Below are 16,302 nucleotides of genomic sequence, written 5' to 3'. Positions count from 1 at the left end.
GACAGAAAAGGCGACACCGAAAGACATGGATGTGGAGACGGGAAGGGGAGAGAGACGCAGGAAATGGGAGACAGTGACACGAGCGATGCCGAGGTGGATGCATAGACATATGTGGGTGGCGCAAAACCAGTGACAGGCAGATGCAAACTGGGAGAACGTGCAGCGTGGAAGCAAAGGCTGAAATAGACAGGAAGCTTGAGAAAGAAGCAAGAGAAGGAAGAGAGAGAAGGACAAAGAGGTCAAAGGAAAAGACGCCTTGACAACTACAGCAGCAGTGGAGACCCAAAAGCGGGAACGACAGCAACAGCCCCAACAGCAACCTCTGACGCAAGCAGCAACGACAGAGCAAATAAAGGTGAAGGCCCATCGGTCCCGTCACGCAGAGCCAATTCAATGGAGGCCCAGCAACACCAAAAAGAGACTGGCGAAGTTTCCTTCATTACTTTTGCCTCATTCAAAGTCTCTTCGCGCTCCAACGCATCCATGGAGGACATGTCGATTGACTTGAGCACCAACCTGCACATAAACCCCCACAGTGCTTCTTCCTCGTTCCTTGAAGCTCGGCCGAACCGCCCCCAGTGGCTTCCATGTTGCTGCACCACCGAGGACAGGTGTGGGCAAGGAGTCGGTACACCGCAGACGACGCTAAGGCGCAGGCAAACTGGCAGCAGGCAATCTGGCAGCAGACGACCAGAAAATGAGCGCGTGCATGCCCTGTTGGGGCTCTGACAGGATACAAGTTGCTCCAAAAAAGCCGCAGCTTGCGCTGGTGTGCAGACACCCCTCTGAAGCGGCAAGGGAAAGGCTCCTACTTTGTCCCGTCTCCGCCCTTCTCCATCACTAGGAATGCCTTCCCAAAGGATCCCGACCCCAGCAGAGTCACTTTCTTGTAGACTGGCATTTTGCAATTCTTTCTGTTGTGGGTTTGGTTACTGTCGGATTCTGTCCCTCTCCTAGAGCTCAGCTCCCCTTTTGCCACCAGATGTCGTCCAGAGGAAGAGTCAGGCGATCCCAGGGGTCCTAAAGGGCAGTAGAGGAAAAGCTCCGCTGGTTGGTACGTTGAGGCTGCCGTTGCAGCCGCTGCTGTTGCGGCTGCCGCCCTTTGCTTCTGCTGCTGGTTCGGGCCTGTGGGGCCTCCTCAAAAACTCATGCAAACTAGTTGTTGCAGCAGAGTGTTGTTTAAGAGAATTCATCTCCCTACAAATGCAACAAGAAGAGCTCCGCCTCTGCGGAGCGGACGTGAATGAGCGGTCGTAGGATGCCAGGCTCGGGCCCGCCGGAAGAAAGCCCCCGAAACAAAACCTCTAACAGCAAAACCAACTGTCTTTGCTTTTGAGAACTGAGTAAACTGTATTTCATACGGTGATGCCGATTGGGCCCACCACCAACACTGGCAGAGACACGAACTACGGCTCCGTGCCCACCGCCACCGGGCCAGTGGACAGTAGCCGTGGCAGCAGCTCCTTCTGCTAGTCTCTCTTCAATCGAAAACAAGTATAAATTGCAAAAATGTTTACGTGCATTCACTGTGATCAATTGTTTCAATGAACCATTCCTTTTGCAGATCCGCTCGCCCAATTCGCGTGCTCTGTGAGGTGGTGGCAGGGCAACGCCGCTCACCAGTCACGCAACGTAAGGGCGGTTGCTTATCTTCTTCGTGCAGCAACCACTTCTAATTACAAATGAAAAGTCCAGTTATGCTTGTCTGCTGTTGCTCGTGTTGTTGCTGTTGTTGGTGGTACTGCTGGTGCCACTCCTGCTGCCAGGCGACCAGCGGACACGTGCAGTGGACAGCCCCTCAACCCCGCTGAAGTGCACCTGAGGTGCATCGCAACAACGATACGACTCGGTTAGACTGAGCAGCGAAGTCACATTGTAGGGGTATTTCCTCTACCGTTATTAGGCTCTTTCAACAATAGGCGAACAGCCGGGGGGGTCCTGCCTAACGTGGTTCCCCAGGCTTTGTCTGTCGTGCTGCTCCCCTGAAAACAAAGTGAAGTATCCAAGTGGCTGATATATACACTCCCCTGGATGCATATGCTGTGGTACAGGTGTGCACGCTTGGCCCGTCTTTGTTCCTTCCAAAAGGTTTTTTCACTCCTAGCTATTTTTTTCGAGCTATCGCTCTTAACTGGTGAGAACTGGACCCCGTCGAAGTAATGATACAAGGTGACCATCAATGGCACCGGTTTACATCGTCAGAGCATGTCTGAGTAATACCCGTGCATCTGGTACGAGGTAAAGAAGTATCGATATGGCTTGTGAAGGGGAGAGTTCACCGTACAAAAAATGTAATCAGTTGACCCAATCAAGCAGGGAAAAGAATTACCAACACTTCGGCACCACAGATGTCACACCACCACGTTTTACCAGTGGTATAAGCAACGTAGTAGCTAAGACGTATTACCGACACCGTTGCAGCAAGGCACTTTCCCTTGCAGCCAAGTTGCTGAAGTTGTGTATCATCGCAGACACACGCCATCGCGTATCTCTGCTATGATTCTACAGAATGCATCCCTCTCATACCTTAGATACTCACTCAGAGGCATTTCTTGCCAAATTGTGCGCTACAAGACCTGTTAAGCAATCTACAGCGAATGATGACAAACTCGTGTGGTATTCCCTAATGTTCCGTCCCAGCTCCGCTCCATACACGGGAAGCTCGTTGCTCTCCCCAAATTGCATGCCTGCCATTTAGCGGAGAATAGATGGATCAGTGTAGCAGTGTAGTGGGGTGCTCGCTTCTTTGGGCAGCCTTCGATTTGCCACTATGCGGAAGAATTCGCAGTCAATTGTTCCCCAGGCCATCATCCCACGTCGCCCTGTACTCTCAAACCAAGGCTATTGTAGAATATTTCGGTTGCTGAATTGAACTCGGTAGTGGCCTCGTAAGATTTCATCATATGCTTGCATCTCCATAGCACTATCTCCACTGTTGTGCAGTGAGGGGCTGGGCGCTCACAGCGGACACGGAAGGTCATGCGCTGCTTATAAAAGAGGTTGGGGACAAGCTAGTAGTGTGTACATATCTATTTGTGTGCAGGCTTCCCCTTGGGCGCCAAGTAGGTACTTAACAATATTCTGCAACTGCCTTACATGCAGAAAGCTGTGCTTTGCTCGGCAGACTGCCTTGCACCAGGAACTGCAGCAAGGCACATTCTAAATCACGGTAGGCCAGGCCCTCTGGGGCGCCGTGCTGATTACCTCTGGAAATTACACTGGATGTTACCTCGTTCTGAAAAACCCCTCCCTTCGCATCTCAAGACGGTACTCAGCTAGGGACATCGACTACGGTTGCTGCACATATTCTTCTCTTCCCCATCTCCAGGTCCCTGCGCCGCTGTGCTAAGGACGCCTGGAGGACAGCTGTGGTATCCGCTTGGTAGGTGTCCTCTTGGATGCTCTAGATATTTGCCTGCCTGTGTGCATTGGCTAGTGCGCAGATTTCCCCGCCTGCGTCGAGGACCTTCGCAATACGGCTCCTGTACCGCTGTCCCCTGGTCGTCTGAAGGCTCGGAGTGGATTTCTGCTCGTGCTTATTGGAAAAACCATACAACTACGTGTTGTATTGCCCCTGCTGACAGCGCTCCTCTCGCCACCTCGTGCTACAGCTGACCGGCTGGAGATCGAGGAGGGGGAGACCAAGACTGTTACTCAGGAGGCATTACGATGACTGGAGAAAAATTAAAAATGAGACTTGCGGCTTCTAAGCCATTCCATGCATAGACAAAATCCAGCGAGCAGCTCGTGCAGCAAGGAGCGGAGGGGGCTGGCCGCAGCAGAAACGTGCTCACGATGGAAACAGGGCTATGCTAACGTTGGAGTTACAGTAATCTTTTCTAATTCGTCCATTTCTCCATTATTAAATACTTAAGAGCAGATTTACAGACAAACTGGTGAGAGCAATCCCCAAGCAGAACAGAAGATCTATTTCCCTCATTGAACTACTCACAGGCAGCCCCTTTCCCCGCAACAACCGAAACCTGCAACAGCAACAACAGCCAGCACCAGCAACAACAAAAGCAACAGCGGCGGAAGCAGCACAACCAACAACAACAGCGCCAGGCACAGAAGCCTACATCGAAGCGAAGTTCTGTAAGATGGGCCTCCCAGTGCGACGGCGGAACAGGAAGAACAGCGACTCGTCCGAGCCTGATGGTACTGAGGTAACAGCTGCTGGAGCAGAAACTGCTGCTGCTGCAGCTTCTGACGCCCCAGCTGGCCCCGATGTTTCAGCTGGGGCAGCCGGAGCAGAGCCTTTCGAGCTGCGACAGCGCGTAGGTCTCACTGAAATAAGTTTTGTCTATTGCCCTGGTTCTGAGATTTGTAAGGGCGTAGCATTGGGGCCTTTCGCTTGGTTATGCTGCATTGTTGCGCTGCTGCTACTGCTGGCGCTACTCAGAATATTCTCCGGCAGTGCAGACACCTAGGTCCCGGTGCTCTTCTCGTTGTGGTTGTTGCTGCTGCTGCTTCATATCGCTAGGCTGAAGCAGAACTGAAAACACCCTAAGTGGTAGACAGGCGCGGGTTGCTGTTGCTGCTCCTGTTGGTACTTCTGCCACATGCAGCTGAGCCGAAACAGCACCAGAAGCAGCGCAAGGTGTAAGGAGGTAACTCTTACTGCTGCTGTAATGATAGCAGCAAGTGCAGCAGCAGCAGCAACTACTGCAACAGTACCAGCGAGCGCAGCAGAAAACTTTGAATCCTTGCCTCGGGGCGCCTGCCTTTAAAACAAAGCCTTGCTTCTCCCAACGCCAGCAGCAGCTGCTGCTAGTGTTGTTTCTGTTGCAGAGGTGGAACTTGTGGCTACTCCTGTTTTCTGTTTGCAATGTACACCCAACTTCTTGTTTTGCGTTCGCTTTCAACTGCATACGTTTCTTAAAAGCATTTAAAACCAAAGCATTCGCTGCCGCTGCTGCTCGGAAGGCAGCAGCGCCTGCTGCTTCAGCGGCTGCTGCTCCAGGTTTCGCTGCGGCAGCGCCTGCTGCTGCCTTAGCGCATCATTACCTGGCTGCACCACAACACAGTGCGACGGCAGCATCAAGCGCTTCAGCGCTTGATGCTGCTGTGCCATCTGCTCTTGGTGCAGTACCTGCTGCTGTAATAGCGTCTGCTGCTGCTGTAACATGTCCTGCTGTTGCAGCATCAGCTGCTACTATAGCATCTGCTGATTGTTACTGCAGCATCTTCTGCAGAACTGGCTTGTGCTGCTGAAGCTGCATACTTTTCCACTCCGTTGCAGCAGCCGTCTGGGCAATTATTGCTGCTGTAGTTGGTGCATTTGCAGCAACTACAGTCTGGTCTGTGCTCTCGATTGCTCTGCTGAAAATGTGCTAAGGTCCGCTGCAGCATTTGCTGCTGGTGGTGCTGCTTCTACCAGTGAGGATGCTGCCGCTAGCTCCTTACTGGCTCCAACAAGTGCAGCCGGTCAAGGAGAAGAGGCACCAGCTTGTAACTAGAGCATATAATCTATGGATGGAGCTGTACATACACTCCGATAGGGCAGCCTGCCCAGATCACTGTGCTGCTCTGCTGAACTTCCGCTCTGCGTCTTCTGGCTTGCTGCAGCTGAATGTAGTGCTGCAGCTGTGTCATTCGTTGCAGCTGATTCTGCTGCTGCAGCACTGAAGAGGTTTGGGGCCGTATTCACGGTATGGAGATTGGGCAACGCTGTCATTGGGGCCCTTTCTTCTCCTACCGCTGCTGCTCTTGCTGGTGCTACTGCGGGATGCACCAACGAAATGCCACAGTTGGCCCGCACACCCGTTGCAGCTGCCGCAGCTGCAGCAACCGCCACAGCAGCAGCAGGCTGATGTCGTGGGCGCTGCTGCTGCACATTCGGCAGCGGAATGCACAATGCAGGTGCGAGCCGGTGCTGCTGTTGCTGATGCTGGCGTTGCTGCTGCTGCAGTAACAGCATGCCGGGCGTACCACGCCTCCGGAATGTTAACAGCTGGTGCTGCTGCTGCTGCTGCTGAAGCAGAACTCCCCAGATATGCAGCAGCAGGCGTTCTAAGGCAACCGCCCCGGAGCAAAAGGGCACAATGCTTGTCACCGCTGCAGCAACAGCAACCGCGTCAACAGCAGCAGATACAGCCAACAAACTTCTCTCCTCAAGAGCCCCCTACACGATGCAGCCCAGCACAACAAGCAGCAGGTGCAGCAGCAGCAACCATCTGTGGAGCGCTGCACCAGCAGCAACAGCAATTGCTCCTTACCTGCGTGCCAACCCGAGAGCGGCGCGGCCTCAAGTAGCAGGCGGCCTATCTCGGCAGAGCTGCTTTTGCTGCTGCTCTCACTGCCGGTGCTGCTTCTGCTGTGGGCAGCTGCTGCTGCTGAACGTAGACAGGAGGCAGTCCGAAGCTCCCACCGCAAAACGGCCACAGTTAGGGCTGTCTCCAGCAGTAGCTGCAACGCACGCAATAGCAGTCGGTCTCCAGATAAGCTACAGTCGGGACAGTTTCCTTCATGCTGCTGCTGCTGCCCCTGCTACTGTTGAATGGCTCACATAGGCTGCCTCGGCTCGCGGATCTGCTGCTCCTGCTCCTCTCCAGCTGCCTGCCCAACAGCAGAGTTTGCTGCAGCGCCTCCCATCATTCTGCTGTTGCTTGTCTGAAAAGAAATGGCAACAGCTGCTGCTGTGACAATTCTTGCCGCTGCAGCTGCTGCAGCTCACAGAAGACCCCCCGGACGTGTAAAGGCGGCGATACTCTGCAATAAGCAATTGACAACCTCGATGTCTGCTGCGGCAGCTGCAGTCCGCTGAAGCCGGGCCCTGCAGGCTCTTGTCGCTGCTGCAGGTGCTCCTATTGCGAGTTCCCCTTAGTTGCAACAGCAAAGAAGCATCGATCAGCGAGTTCCGTAGGACGCAAGTCGGAAGATGCAGTGAAGGCCACCAAAATCGTCTGTGTTTGCTGCTGCCCAAGTGCTGCTGCTTCTGCTGCTGCCGATGGATCTGCTGCTGCTGCACCACAGATGGCAGCTTGCTGCATTTGGAGTGCAGCTCTTCTTGTGCTGGAGCTGCTGGGCTTGCTGATTTAGTCTCACCTGCAGCTGCTGTGGCTGCAGCTGCTTCTGCAACGGGATGATGTTCTCCCCCGGGCTTCAACAGCTCCTCACAATCATGCCCAGCAGCAGGAGCAGCAGCAAATGTCCTCAACTCATGCAAAGCCCCTGCAGCTGTGAAGTTACTACACGGCTTCTGTAGCGCTCTGCTGCTGCAACATGCAGCTGCAGCCGCGGCTTCCGCCATCTCAAATGCAGCAGTAACCGCTGCAATCCGTGGCTGATGGCGCGCTGTTGCAGCAGTTACAACAGATGCAGCATCAAGAAACGGGCCAGAGTCGCTGGGGCTCTGAAGAGGTATCGTGAGCTGCGTGCTGCACTGCATAAGATGTGTTGCTGCAGCAGCAGCTGTTGCTGCTGCTGCTTGTTGCAGCGCATACAGTTGATTGCGCTGCTCTCGTGTACCCACGTGGCATATCTGCTGCGCAGCTCCAGAAGCCACCCCCCCTTGACCTGCTGCCGCATAGAAAGACTGAAGGCAAAGAATCCGCGGGATATGTTGCCGTTGCTGCTGCTGTTGCATACCTCCCCCAAGAAGCAGCCACAGCAGTGGCGGCAGCTGGGTGCCGTAGAGCAGCAGGAGCAGCTGGTCCCAACCAAAGGGGAAAAAGCTGCAGTTGCGGTGTAGAGGGACTGCCGTGGCTGCAGTAGCTGCGGCTGCCCTTGCTGCTGGTGATGCTGTTGCACACATTCTGCTGCGCTGCAGCAAAAGCAGCTGGCCTGGAGAGACTGGATGGAGGGACGCCAGAGCCGCAAAGTTGGGAAGGGTGTACATACACTTGAGGAGCTCCACGAGATCTGTGGCAAACTGCTCTGCTACTTCCTGCTGCTGCTGCTGCACAGTAGAAGACATGCTGTTTGTGCCGTCGTTGGGCCTGCAAGAATCAGCAGCAGCAGCCAGCAGTGTGTTCAGCAGCCACCGAGCTGTGGGCTGGAGGCTAGGAAGGGGAGCAGCAAACAACGGCACCACCAGCGTCTCTGGAATACCCACTACAATATCGCTGTTGCTGCAGCTGCTGTTGCAGTCGCTCCGGAGTCCAGTTCGCCCGGCAGTAGTAACACAAGCTGAAGCACCAGCAGCAGCCCCTAAAGGAGTGGCCTCCGCGTACAACACCGATCCCCCTGCGGCTGCTGCTGCTTCTCTGCAGCAGCTGCTCGCGGTGGTTCTGCAAGGTGTCGCATCGACGCTGCAGCAGCTGCTGCAGTTGCTGCAGTAGATGTTCCCGTCACGTTCAGTAGAGCCAGCTAACGGCTGTAGTGGAATTAAGGACAGGCGAATTCCGCAAACAGAAATGCTATTGAGGACATACGACACCTGAATGGGATCCTGTTGTTGTTGTTGTTGCTGCTGCTGCTCCTGTGTTCTGACGAAAGTTGCGTCTACACTGAAGGAAGGTTGTAGAACCGCATACAGCCTTTTTATAAAGCCAAGGACTTGCGGCAACATAACATCGACATGCTGTGGCTGCCTCTTACGCTGCAGCCGGGGCTGCTGGTGCTGGTGCAGCACCTTCATCTGCTCCACAAGCCCCCGCTGCACGGCTGTTTGCAGCAGCAACGAAAGGAACTCCGCATACCGGTGACTCAGCAGCCTCACAAGTCCTGCAGCAGACCCAAAAAGAGGCAATGCCGAGGCGGCGGCAGCAGCAGAAGCTGCTGCTGCTGCGGCACCGAACGAGAAACGTCCTCCGTCTGATACTGGCCTGTGAACACATTCTCTACAGAAAATCGGTGAGGCAGCATGAATGGGAGCAAGGGTCAGCTGCATGCTGAGTAATTGCTGCTGCAGCTGTGGTTGCTGCCGTAACAACTGCTGCTGCTGCTCCAACTGTTGCTGCCGTCGGCTAAGCACTTGTTGCCGCTGCTGCCGCTGCATTCGCTGCTGCAGCTGCTGCCGCTGAAACAGTAACATTTGTTGCTGGTTGGAGGAGAGGATGCATGAAACCCGATTGCCGTTGCCGCCATTTCTGCAGCTGTGGCTGCTGCTGCTGTGTGGTGTTTGCTGTGCTTCTCCGATGACGGAATCGAGAGGCATCCCCGTTGTCTTCACCTCTTCACTTGCTGCTGCTTCAGAAAGGCAGCCCTCACTATCCTCACCGCCTTGCACCCACTTCCCTGCAGCTGTTGCTGCTGCTGTTGGTGTCGCGGTTGCAGGTGTTGCTGCTGCTCCGCCGGTTGTGCTGTGGTCAATGCCTGCTGCCGCAGTAGGGCTACGTGGAAAGGTGCACATCTCAGCCATCATGTGTTGCATCGCAGTAGACAAATGCGGAGTGACGTGCACCAGTGCTGCTGCTGCTGCTGTTGGTTGCAGCGGCTGCTGCTGCTGCTGCTGCTGCTGCAGCGGGTAACGTTGTAGAAGCTGCTGCTGCACATGCAATCCAGAGAGCTCATGAGGAGCAAACAGTCGCAGCGCAGCCCCTATTAGCATCAGCTGCATCCTGATGTCTGCGCTTGCTGCTGCTGCTGCTGCTAAACCCCAGGTGTCTGCATATTGCTCCAGCAGCAGCGGAAGCCGCTTTTTTGGCTTCATTCTGCTGTTGCTACGTAAGAACCCTTGATGTTCGCTGCTCCTGTCTAGTGGCTGTTGTTGTTGCTGTTGTTGTGGCTGTTGTTGTTGTTGCATTTCCTGCTGCTGACAGTGATGCAGTGGGGGATACTGCTGCTCGACAGCCGTAGACCAGGCAGCAGCAAACTCGTTCGAAGAAAAAAGGAGAGAGACCGAGCTGCTGAGAGCTGCACTCTGCAGCGACTGCGAAAGGTGTCCGGGAGCACATCTGCCTCCATCTGCTGCTGTCACAGCTGCTGCTGTTGTGGGTTGTTCTGCTGCTGATGAGACGGAGTCTGCAGCATCACCGTGGACAGCCTCTCGCAAAAGTAGCAGCCTCTCCTTAACTGGCAACAGCAGCAGGGCGGTTGTACACCAGTCGCCTGGTGCTGCTGCTGCCGCTGCCGCTGCGGCTATGGAGTCGTCGTGTTGAAGCACGAGCAGCGGCAGCAGCCCAGCAACGAGCTGCAACAGCAAATTGGAATGCGCCTTCCTAAGAAAAGCAGAGATAGGCAGCAGCAGGTCACGACCCCAATGAAAGACACAATGCGAAGCATCGGGAGGATACCAGCCGAAACAAAAGTACGGAAAACTCTCAAATTCCTCTGTGGTGCCGCTGTTGTTGTTGCTGCTGCTGGGACTGCTGCTGTTGCTTGTGCTGCTGCCGGTTTTGCTTCCGCTGCTGCGGTTGCTGCTGTTGGAGCTGTCGTTGCCGTTTTGGCTGCTTATATCGTTGCCGTTTCGGTTGCCGTTGGGCCTGTTGTTGCTGCTGCTGTCCTTGCCGCAGCTGAGGCTGCTTTTGATTCGGCTAGCAACTGGGGGACTAGCGTCCCCTTCTCCTTCACTGGCATTCCGTTGGCTCTGGTGGCTGCTTTGCTTGTTGCTGCTGTTACAGCAGCTGATGTCGCTGATGTTAGCGTTGCTGATGCTAAAACTGCTGTTGGCTGTTTGGCAGAGAGCAGCAGAGTCTGCGCAAGTGCTGACTCTTGTTTGACTCCATCTGCTGCTGCTGTTGTTGCTGCTGTTCACAGCGTTCCTTGTGCTGTTGGTGCTACTTCTACCGGCAGCACTCCCCTGTAGCCGCTGCAGCTGCTGCTGTAGCTGTTGTTGCATGTTCCACGAATCTTTCCAGCAGAAAAGCTCATCTTTCTTGCCGTGAAGGAACAGGCAGCTGCAGCAAAAGTTGGGGCTTGCAAGGTCAGCAGCAACTGGCCAGACACTGCGTGGCACTACAAGCGATGCTGCTGCTGCAGGCACGAAGCTCTTTGCTGCTGCTCGAATTGAGGTGTATGGGCACTGCAGCACAAGGCCCCCCAAGTTGTAAAAATTCACGGACCCTCCCCCAGTCCAGCACCTACTGCTGTTGCTGCTACTGCTGCTCGCAGAGCGCCACGCACCCGAACAGTTGGTCGTTGCTGCTGCTGCTACTTGTGCAGCAACGACGGCTTCGGGTGCTGCTGTGCTTGGAGGCACAATCGCTGCTGCTGTTGCTGCTGCTGCTGCTGCTGCAGAGGCGCATAAGTTGCTGCCTAGGACGGGGAAGAACAGACAGGGCCGCGGCGGCAGGTCCTTCCGCTGCTGCTGTTGCTGCTTCTGCTGCTGTTGCTGGTTGATATTGTTCCGGCTCATCTGTAGCAGGTGGCATTGCAGCCGGCAGGCCCTCTCATGCTGTTGCTGCTGTTGCTGCCTGAATGCAGCAGCAAAACGTGCAGCAGCACGCGTGACCGGTCCTGCGCCGATGCTGCATCCCCACAGCACAACTCGCTGCGGAGGCCACCGCAGCTGGAGCAGCACGAAGGACAACACCGACTGGAGACACAAATCAACTGCCTCCTCAGTAGCGTACCCTGCACACATGCACCCACACACGGCATTCCTGCTGCTGCTTCTCATGTTGCTGCTGCTGATTGCGTCTTTCTTCCGTTGCTGCATTCAGCAAAAGTGTCGCTGCACAAGCAGGAGCAGTTGCCGCAGTAGTGATACCAGCACCAGCAGAACCAGCAGCAACAATAGCAGCAACTGCAACAGCACCAGCAACAATGGCAGCAGCACTAAGCATCAACAGCAACAGTACCGGCAACAACAGCAGCAGCAGCAACAACAACAATAGCAGCAGCAGCAACAACAGCACCATCAACAGCAGCTGCTACAACAGCAACAGTTGTAGCAGCCCCAACAGCAGCAACAGAAATGACCTTGGGAGAGCCCATATCCCGGATAGTCGAAGGCCAAAACAGCAGCACCAGTCTTTTGCTGAGTCTGCTGCAGCAACGGCATTACATCTCTTATGTCGCTGCCATTTCCGTGGGCGTACACCAGAAGATAAGGGCAACAAGCTGCTGCTGCAGCGGACTTCAACGACCCAACGGCAGCACGTCCTGCCTGCAGGACTTCCGGGGGGACACATGCTGCTCCACTTCCAACTGCTGCATTAGCAGCAGCAGCACCAAAGTCACCAGTATCGCAAGGCTCCGATGCTGCTGATTCTGCCCTATCTGTCCCCCCACAGGCAGCCCCGGCAACTCCCCGCTTGCTGCTGCAGCCCCGTTGACGCGGTTCTGCTGTTGCTGCTACAGGTGCTTCTGCTGCTACTGGTGTAGCCTCCTTGTGTGTGTTGCAGTAGCAGACATTGGGTTCCGACGCGTACATACAGCAACAACAGCAACTGTTGCTACAGCAGTAATCACTCCATGTTGTGTAATGATTTAGCTGTCTCCTCAGTCTCTCTGTGGCTCCAATCTGGACTAAATATAGCTGCTGCAGAGCCTGCTCGACCAGCTGCCCTACCAAGTCAGCCTGCTGCTGTTGTTGCTTCTGCTGCTGCTGTTGCTGGCCATGGTCATGCTCCTTCTGCAAACCCCCACGCTGCCCCTGCCGCTCCACCTCCTGCTGTTGTTGCTCCTTCAATTTACTACTGAGCAACTTAAGAAGTGACCGCTGGGTGGCAAGAAGCTGCAGCAATTGGTGCTGCTCATCAACAGGAAGAAGCACAGCAAAAATCCCCTTGGCCTTACCCTCGTTGTTGTTTTTGTTTTTGTTGTTGTTGTTGTTGCTGCTGCTGCTGTTGCTCCCCCCGCTGGTGCCGCTGGTGCTGGTGCTACTGAGCAGCGGGATGACGATCTGCTGTGGGAAGGAAAGAAAGTCGTACGTGCTGCTCTCTCCAGAACGCGGAAACATGCCGCGATTTAGCAGGTTCTTTAAAAAAGACATTGCTCATTGCTGCTGCTGTTGTTGCTGCTGCAGTTGTTGCTGTTGCTGCTGTTGCGCGTGCACTGCCCACCGTTGCTGCGGCACGACGTTACGGCTGGTTGTCAAATGGTTTTTGCTTGTCTTGGCTTCAGCGTCGGCTAACAGTTTAGCGGCCAATTGTTCTGATGTTGTAGCCTGATTGTTGCTGTTGCACCACTTGCTGCGGCTGTTGCTGGTGTGTTCCGTGTTTTGTCCTGCTGCCCTTGCTGCAAGCTTCGGCAGCTGCATCTGCTGCCAGTTGTGTCGACCTTAAATCGGGTGTGTCATGTTGTAGGATATGCTGCGAAATGATGCTTATACAGGCGCCTTAAGCGCTGCTGCATCGCCAATGAGTCAGTGTGCTGCTGCCGTGGCGGCTGCTGCTGCAGTTGTTACTACAGGAGCTTTTGCACTGCCGCTTGAGTTGTTGGTGCTGGTTGTGTTGCTGTTCGTAAACAGCAGAACACTCTTTTGTCAATAAAAAGTTCTACACGTGCGAATACACTGTAGCCACTCCTGTTGGTGCCGCTGCTGTTGCCCCTGCTGTTGTTGCTGCTGGCGTTGTCTTTGGCTTGCACTGCGCTTCGCCGCTGCGATTTCTGCCGCGTCGCACACTGTAGAAAACACCCTAGTCGAGCAAAATTCCTCCAAAAGTACCAAAAAACCCTATTTTTATTGCAATTTCGCCATCGGCGGCTGCTACTGCTTCATCTGCCAACGGACACTGGCAGCGGGGCTGGTGGGAGGGAGCGGCAAGGACAGCGTTGCTGCCTGCTGTAGAGTCTGTTGTGCGGCTGCAGAGCTCCCACGAGAACCGTGTGCATACTTTTAGCAAGTTACTAAGCTCAGCCAAATCAGGAATTCGGGACACACTGCAGCAACTACAGCAGCTGCAGAAGATGCTGCAACACCAGACCTGGTGCCACGGACTGCTCCTGGACCGGCGGTCGGGCAGCAGCAGCAACAACAGCAGCACCAGCAGCATCCAGAATTCATCTCTGTATAATAAAGGCTTGACATTTATATGTTCTTAGCAGCTTGTCTTGATGCTGTTGCAGCACGTGTCTCTGTTGCTGCACCTGGTGGCGCCATAGCCCGGGAGGTTCGAGCTGCTGCCAATAAAGGGTTGCAGCAGCAGGCAGGACGCGCCAATTTAAGCTGCCTCTCTCCGTAGCTTCAGAACGCATGAAACCAGAAGCAGCAACAACAGAATCTCCAGGGGCGTCGTACAGTAGCACTTGTGTACAGCAGACTAGAACAGCAGCAGCTGCCAGTGCCAGTCGGCACAGCACCAGTGGGGGTGAGCTAGCATGTAATACATGTAGCAGCAGCAGACAGCAACAGCAGCCGCAACAACTGCCAGCCGCAACGGGTGCTGCAACGTTTACTGCTTTAGTAGCAACGGCTCAAGGGCCGAACATTGCTTCTCCTCAAGAGACATGGAGTGTCGTTGCTGCAGCCACCCCCAGCAACTAGCAGCAATGAGGAACGCCAGCATCCGCTGGGACCAGCTAATGCAGATGCCAGCTGGAACTTTCACTCAAACAGATGGGCAACTTGTGAAAGAAAGGTGTTATAGGGGTGAAGATGCTTACACTGAAAGTGAGCTTTCAAATTATGGCTTTTTTTCAAAACGTCCGCATTAAGGTTTTTGCCTTTTCTTCATGGAACTGGCGCTGGGGCAGCAATCGACATTTTGGGCTGGGGATCCTATCCAATGGAACGAACGCCACTTCCGTGGCTCATCTCTTATGGAGATAGCAATTCAGAAACAATGCCTTCCCCGCCATGACTGCTAGCATATGGGTTACACCCCATTGGATGGAGTACTCGGGCAGCATCTGGGTTATCTCCAGAAGTGCCGTTGTTCTCAAAATGCATCCCAAGAGCCCAGAGTGTTACTTGTATCATAAGAATAGAAAGATAAACTCAAAACCAGTGCTTTCTAGAATAAAATCCGATGCATCGCCTCTTCGCTTCGTTCTCCTGTAGCATCTGACTCGCACTGTTCAGCAAGAGCCTGGTGGCACGTGCTTGCGGTGACAGCAAGGGGAGCTTCGTGGTGAGGGAGGAAGCTGTAGTGCGAAGCAGTGCAATGTTCGATCATAGCAGCACTTTGAACCTCATGCATTCAGCGCAAAAGCACGTAGAACAAGGAAACCTTAGTATACAACGGTCCCATTGACTATATATATCAGAAGTGTACTGTATATGCACTACACTGCTATCTCCATCGGGCCTTTAGTGGCCATCAACTGACAAGGGTACGATGAAATGCACTGTTTGCCCTAATTCCATCCAATCAACTTAGTGAAGCGGCTGCAGTCCTACTCACTGCAGTAGAGCACACCGCCTCCTTGCTGCGCTGAGGTCCGTTGCGCTTCATGATCTATCTACCGGAGGACTTGCCAACATGGGAAAGACTATGCTTCACTATGAAGCAACAATTAACAAGGGACAGATGCTGCAGGTGATGAGCCGTAGTCGCATGAACAGCAGCACTGGGACAAAGGGCCAAGTGTTGCAGTCCGCGTAGTCGCTAGGAACGTTTTCTCTACTTAAATGGAAATCCAATTTTTCTAGTGAGAAGAAAAGACCTTGTACGACGGAGCTTCAGCAGCAGAAGCGACAGCAGCGGCTACCGCAGCATCTGCAACAGCGCCAGCCCCACTGACTGCATGGGTTTGGCTGCGTGGGGGGCTGTCTGTGAGGTCGTTGAAGATTGAGCTTTGAGGTTTGTGCCGAGGGTGATGAGTTTTTGTCGGTGTTTGATAGAATTATCTCTGCAGCTGTTCCAAAAGCCCTTTGTTTCTTACGCCTTCGAAGATGGCTATGAAATACGTTGCTGCGTATTTGATGAACGTCCTGGGTGGCAAGGATGCCCCCACGGCAAAGGATGTGGCCCAGACCATCGAGGCAGTAGGAGGAGATGTTGACGAACAAGTTCTTAATGCTCTCATTACTGCCATGGAAGGAAAAACTGCGCATGAGGTGAGAAATATTAGACCATAAACCCCTATCGCCCCGCGGCGGCGGCCGCCGCCTGCCCGTCGCCCCACAAGCGATCCAAGGATCTTCGCTCAGCCGCAGCCTCTTCTGCCACGATTTAGGGTCTAGTCTTTATGGTTTACGGTTTGGTATTTGTTGTTTGGGGTTCGCTGCGGAGGAAGGGCTGACTGGCACCGCAACGAGCGTAGGGCTGTCGTGGCCCTGTGCGGTGTATTGCTGTTGACGTTGCTGCTGCAGCAGCGCTTGCCTTCGCTTGTGTGATTTCTGGTGTTTAGATGATTGCTGCGGGCATGGAGAAGCTGCAGAAGATCCCGACGGGAGGCGCTGTTGCTGCAGCTCCTGCAGCTGGCGGTGCAGCACCTGCCGCTGGTGGCTCTGCACCAGCAAAGGAAGAGAAGAAGGAAGAGCCTGAGGAGGAGGAGGACGGTGACATGGGTCTGTCTTTGTTCGACTAG

General features: G+C 54.4%; 2 protein-coding genes across 2 annotated transcripts; one reads left to right on the top strand and one right to left on the bottom strand.

The window, feature by feature from the left end:
• Window positions 1-4,888: 4,888 nt before the first annotated feature.
• Window positions 4,889-12,820, bottom strand: EMWEY_00004010 (hypothetical protein, conserved; the record flags this gene model as incomplete). Its single annotated transcript, XM_013480589.1, has 5 exons — window positions 4,889-5,011; window positions 5,492-6,057; window positions 6,219-6,408; window positions 6,677-11,457; window positions 11,806-12,820. The coding sequence occupies 5 exons, from the start codon at window positions 12,818-12,820 to the stop codon at window positions 4,889-4,891; spliced, it is 6,675 nt and encodes a 2,224-aa protein (XP_013336043.1).
• A 2,844-nt stretch (window positions 12,821-15,664) lies between these two features.
• Window positions 15,665-16,302, top strand: EMWEY_00004000 (60S acidic ribosomal protein P2, putative; the record flags this gene model as incomplete). Its single annotated transcript, XM_013480588.1, has 2 exons — window positions 15,665-15,829; window positions 16,123-16,302. The coding sequence occupies 2 exons, from the start codon at window positions 15,665-15,667 to the stop codon at window positions 16,300-16,302; spliced, it is 345 nt and encodes a 114-aa protein (XP_013336042.1).

Source organism: Eimeria maxima, genomic scaffold, assembly GCF_000499605.1.
Source record: "Eimeria maxima Weybridge genomic scaffold, Emw_scaff21, whole genome shotgun sequence".
NCBI classification, from domain to species: domain Eukaryota; phylum Apicomplexa; class Conoidasida; order Eucoccidiorida; family Eimeriidae; genus Eimeria; species Eimeria maxima.
The sequence above is the reverse complement of the archived record's forward strand: the minus strand, read 5'-3'. Positions and strand labels throughout refer to the sequence as shown.